Here is a 4,850-nt window from a genome sequence, read left to right on the forward strand (position 1 = left end):
TTACATCGGCGTAATCAAGTATGGGTAGAAGAAGGGATTGTGCTAGCAGAATTTTGGTTGGGATGGGAAGGAAATTTTATTTATGTTACCGTGGTTATGTAAAAATCGTTTCTATTTCGGCGCAATACGACATATTGGTCAAAAGACAAAATTCTACGCAAAAAACACAAATTCTTATTTTAAATAAATACGGTTGCTATGCTAAACTCTATCGTGTCCGACACTTTGTTTTAATTTATAATTAACTATTTACGTAAGTGAAGTTACCGTCTAATGTAATATCATTTTAATGATATGTTCTATGATTTGTAATATCATTTAATTTTATTTATTTGGAATCAGATAGTAACACCTTTTTGGTATACCATAATTATTTTGACTGGTCGGTACACACTTCTTTTTTCGAACGTCTGTCACGTCACGATTGACAAATCAAACTTTGAATAGTACAAAACTTTTATGCCGGTGTATTTTTCGTAAATTTTGAATGTAATTTTATTTAAATCTTTTATAATGGCCAACAAGGAGCGCAGGCAGAAGAATGTTAAATTCGGTTTGTCGAAAGACGACAATTACGAGATTGAGAATTTGTGCCCGCACGAGGAGGGCAGCGCGTTCAGTTCCACTAGGGACTACTGGCAGCACATGTGCCAGGGTGCTTCTCCGGATAGGAAGCAGGATTTAGCCATGCAGTGTAAATGTTCGTTTCGTTCGTTCGTTCGATTTGTTCTCGGGTGTAACTCGTATATTTATAATTCAGAGTCCTAGGATATCGTAGGTTATTATAGGTAAAAAATGAGTTATGATGAAATTATTTGAGAATGTTTTTTTCTCGAATTGGTGATATCGTGTGTAAAAGTATGTAAGAAATACGATAAGTGTGTAATAGTATCGCTGTAATCCCTAAAGTAAGGACGTTAGTTCCCATACACGTTTTCTTAAATATTATAAAAGTAATCACATAAACACATACATCATTAACTGTTTGCTCATGTCCTTTTCAAATTTTTGTTATTGAATACTGTCATGATTTTTCTTCGTGATTAATTTTGCAATTCTATCTTATTTTCGAGTCTTTTGTGACGAGATCTAAATTTAAAGTGTGCATTCACGATCGTACTGATGCGGTTGGTGCGACATTGGTGCGACAACAAACGGTTTGAATGAATTGACTGAGCATATCGTTGAGGGCGTGCCTTGGGCCATTCGATGCGATGGCACGACTGTGCCTGCCCCCCTGCGGCCGTGTCGCTGACGTGCGGTGTCCCCCAGCGCTGGAGAAGGCGAAGGCGACACTGGAGGCGGAGAACGCGGACCTGGCGACGGAGCTGAAGAGCGCGAGCGCGGCGCGCGCGGACGGCGAGCGGCGCCGCAAGCAGGCCGAGGCGCAGCTGCAGGACCTCGCCGCCAAGCTGCAGGACGTCGAGCGGGCCAGGTGAACGCTATTTCTTATCTCTTCTTTCTTCTCTTCTTATTATATCTTATTTTCCTTCGCGTGCATTCTTTTATCTCTACTTTTTCCCACTATTAAATAAATTTGCTTATGTGTGCGCGACTTGAATAAGATAGGAAGTATGATATAATAATAAATACAATTCACATGGCAATCTATTTAAATCAAGTTAAATTTAAGCAGACCATAATACCTAATCGCGCTGATAGAGATTTATTATTATTAACCTTAATGTGTTAAATTCTGACCTAATATCCTATTGAAATGTATACATGTTGATACGGATCCTTTTAAAATTTTCATTAAAGAACATTATAATCTAAACAATAAGTCGATTTTTCTTTCCCAAATGTCTATTTCCGAGTGACATACAACACGCTAACCAGTGTGACGTGCGCGGCAGGTCGGAGGTGTCGGAGAAGTGCGTGCGACTGCAGAGCGAGGCGGAGCAGGCGTTGCAGCAGCTGGAGCAGGCGGAGCTGAAGGCATCGGCGGCCGCCAAGCACGCCGCCACCGCCACCGCGCAGCACGCTGAGGCGCAGGTGCGGTAGCTCTGCTTCTTACGAGCCGTATCTACCAACTAAAACTGGACAGTTTTACGCATTACACATTTAGAAAATAAAAAAAAGTTTCCTATGTTTAACCAAATTCAACAGGCAAACAGACAGGATTTTGCAATGTCATAATATTAATTCGGATAAGGTCCAAAGGACCCGTGACTTCATTTGAAAATAAAAAAAGTTAATAAAATGGCAATTCATACTGCTTGTTTATATCTATGCAAAATATTTCACCAGGCTGAAAGGAGTAATAAATATTTCTTATATAATATAAGACGCAATCGGACAATCTCTCCAATTATTATTTAATTTTAAAAATGAAGACTGCAAAAATATGTTCTTTGAGTTTTTTTACCTATTCGTACTGCTACCGTGATGTACTTAGCTATAATGTTAGGTTAAGTACTTGACTTAATAAACAAATCTGATTTAATAATAAACATTTGAATATTCTACAGGCATTGCTAGAAGAGGAAACAAAACAGAAGTTAGCGCTACAGACTCGGTTGCGCAACGTTGAGCAGCAGTTGGAGCAGGCGCGAGACCAGCTCGAGGAGGAAGAGGAGGCCAAGAGGAACTTGGAGAAGCAGGTAAATAATCATCAAAGTAAAATGATAAATGTGGAGAAGTTTTGGTGAAGATAAATGAAACTTTTAATTATAACGTTTAAAATCAGGTCTTCCATATTTTGTCACACATACCAGCGGTAATCCGTTAAAGCCCTTTTTGCCTTACGTATATCTGTTCAATGAATGAATCCGTTAAAATTCAACATGCTTACGCTATATCCGACGTCCAGGTGACGGCGCTGACGCAGCAGGTGGCGGACGCGAAGAAGAAGGCGGAGGAGGAGGCGGAGGCGGCCGCCGCGCTCGAGGAGCAGCGCAAGAAGCTCGCCAAGGACGCCGAGGCGCTGCACCGCCAGCTCGACGAGCTGCGCCAGGCCAACGATAAGCTGGACAAGAGTTAGTTGCCTTGTTGTTGTGGGGAGATGGGGGGAGAAACTTGGCAAGCGTAGCGTAGGCAAAGCAGTAGGCCACCTAATAATAATAACAAGGGATTTGATGGTAGAATGTGACCTATTAACCTATTAACAGAATACTAAACACTATCGCATTGTACCTATCCACTACATTATTGAAGAAAGTGGTAAAGAATTAGCCTTTTTTTTAATTGGGATATAACTCACAACATTTCCAAAACCATTTTTTGCTTTTGTTCTGTTTTAAACTAAATGACATACCATACAATTCTACTCGCCTATTGAAAGAAAAAACGTTTCTAATAAAAACATAAATGATAGGTAAAAAGAAGATACAGGCAGAGCTGGAAGACACGAACATCGAGTTGGAAGCGCAGCGCGCCAAGGTGATGGAGCTGGAGAAGAAACAGAAGAGTTTCGATAAGGTGAGATTGAATTTGAAAAACGGAAATTTACAATATTTAATTGATGTTAATCAAGAAATTGTACGGTACTTAACTTGCATTAAAAATACTGTAAGACGAGAAAAAAATAAATAAACTGTATTTCAGTTGTGTAAACTGATAATGCGAAAATAATTTTGAAATGTTTTAAACCCTATTTATATTTCATGAACTGCTGTAAAAGTTTGATTCTATTATTTCATTCACTAATAAGAGCCACAATCCACTGTTACAATAATGTAAAACCTACTAAATAAAGATTTATTATTATTATAATTTATTATTAATATGATCTCTCTTGTTAATTCCAGGTGGTAGCCGAAGAGAGGAGCGTAGCGGAGCGGTACGCGGCGGAGCGGGACGCGGCCGAGCGGGACGCGCGGGACAAGGAGACGCGCGTGCTCAGCCTCACGAGGGAGCTGGACGATGCCGCCGAAAAGGTGTGTGTGTGTGTGTGTGTGGGGGGGGTATATAGTTATAACATGTGAATTCAGATTTCATATGCGATCATGTCACGTGTTGATTGAAGGAGATCGAAAGGGGAGAAAAAAGGAATCCTAAATTTTATGTAGTTGTAAAGATATGATTTTCATATTATCTATCAAATTCATTGTAAGCTTCGATTAAACCTGTCATTTGCGAGAAAAAAAAGATATCTGTAACTAGAAGTATTTTTGTTTCAATTTTACAAAGTTGGGAAACGTTGAAGTAAACGCAACATTGTCTCGCATGTGTTGCAGATCGAAGAGCTGGAGCGGTCGAAGCGGCTGCTGCAGTCGGAGCTGGACGAGCTGGCGAACACGCAGGGCACGGCCGACAAGAACGTGCACGAGCTGGAGAAGGCAAAGCGCGCGCTCGAGTCGCAGCTGGCCGAGCTGCGCGCGCAGAACGAGGAGATCGAGGACGACCTGCAGCTCACCGAGGACGCCAAGCTGCGCCTCGAGGTCAACATGCAGGCCATGCGCGCGCAGTTCGAGCGCGACCTGCAGGTGATTCATTCACAACTGACTTTGAAAAAAGGAGGAGGTTATCGATTCGATTGTGTTTTTAATAGGTTGATTGGGACAGAACTACTGGGTGAACTGATTTTGGTATTTCTTTTCTTATTTGAAAACTGGTGATTCCTGTGTGGTACCATTTAAGTTTGGTGTATTTCTGGCATATATGGTAAAATTTACAAGCGATCTTGCACTCTGCAAGATAATTATGATTGTATTAATTGCACTGTCATGTTTTCTCTTATAGTATACTAATTTTTAATTGTGACGTCCAGACAAACCAAGTGTGTGCAACTAACCATGTATGCTGTGTGTGATCAGGCCAAGGAGGAGCAAGGCGAGGAGAAGCGGCGCGGCATCGTGAAGCAGCTGCGCGACGTGGAGGCCGAGCTGGAGGAGGAGCGCAAGCAGCGC

At 41.4% G+C, this 4,850-nt stretch overlaps 1 protein-coding gene across 1 annotated transcript in view; it reads left to right on the forward strand.

Annotated features, from left to right (window-relative positions):
- The window catches only part of LOC119832282 (myosin heavy chain, non-muscle), a 64,042-nt gene that overhangs the window by 50,269 nt on the left and 8,923 nt on the right, over window positions 1–4,850 (forward strand). Inside the window, exons 15-22 of the mRNA XM_038355942.1 lie at window positions 1,273–1,435; window positions 1,857–1,995; window positions 2,472–2,603; window positions 2,813–2,978; window positions 3,317–3,420; window positions 3,750–3,878; window positions 4,179–4,427; window positions 4,758–4,850. The exon at window positions 4,758–4,850 is cut by the window's right edge and continues 4 nt beyond it. Of these exons, the coding sequence (XP_038211870.1) occupies window positions 1,273–1,435; window positions 1,857–1,995; window positions 2,472–2,603; window positions 2,813–2,978; window positions 3,317–3,420; window positions 3,750–3,878; window positions 4,179–4,427; window positions 4,758–4,850 (1,175 nt within the window). The remainder of the gene's footprint in view (window positions 1–1,272; window positions 1,436–1,856; window positions 1,996–2,471; window positions 2,604–2,812; window positions 2,979–3,316; window positions 3,421–3,749; window positions 3,879–4,178; window positions 4,428–4,757) is intronic.

Source organism: Zerene cesonia, chromosome 15, assembly GCF_012273895.1.
Source record: "Zerene cesonia ecotype Mississippi chromosome 15, Zerene_cesonia_1.1, whole genome shotgun sequence".
Lineage (NCBI taxonomy): Eukaryota > Metazoa > Arthropoda > Insecta > Lepidoptera > Pieridae > Zerene > Zerene cesonia.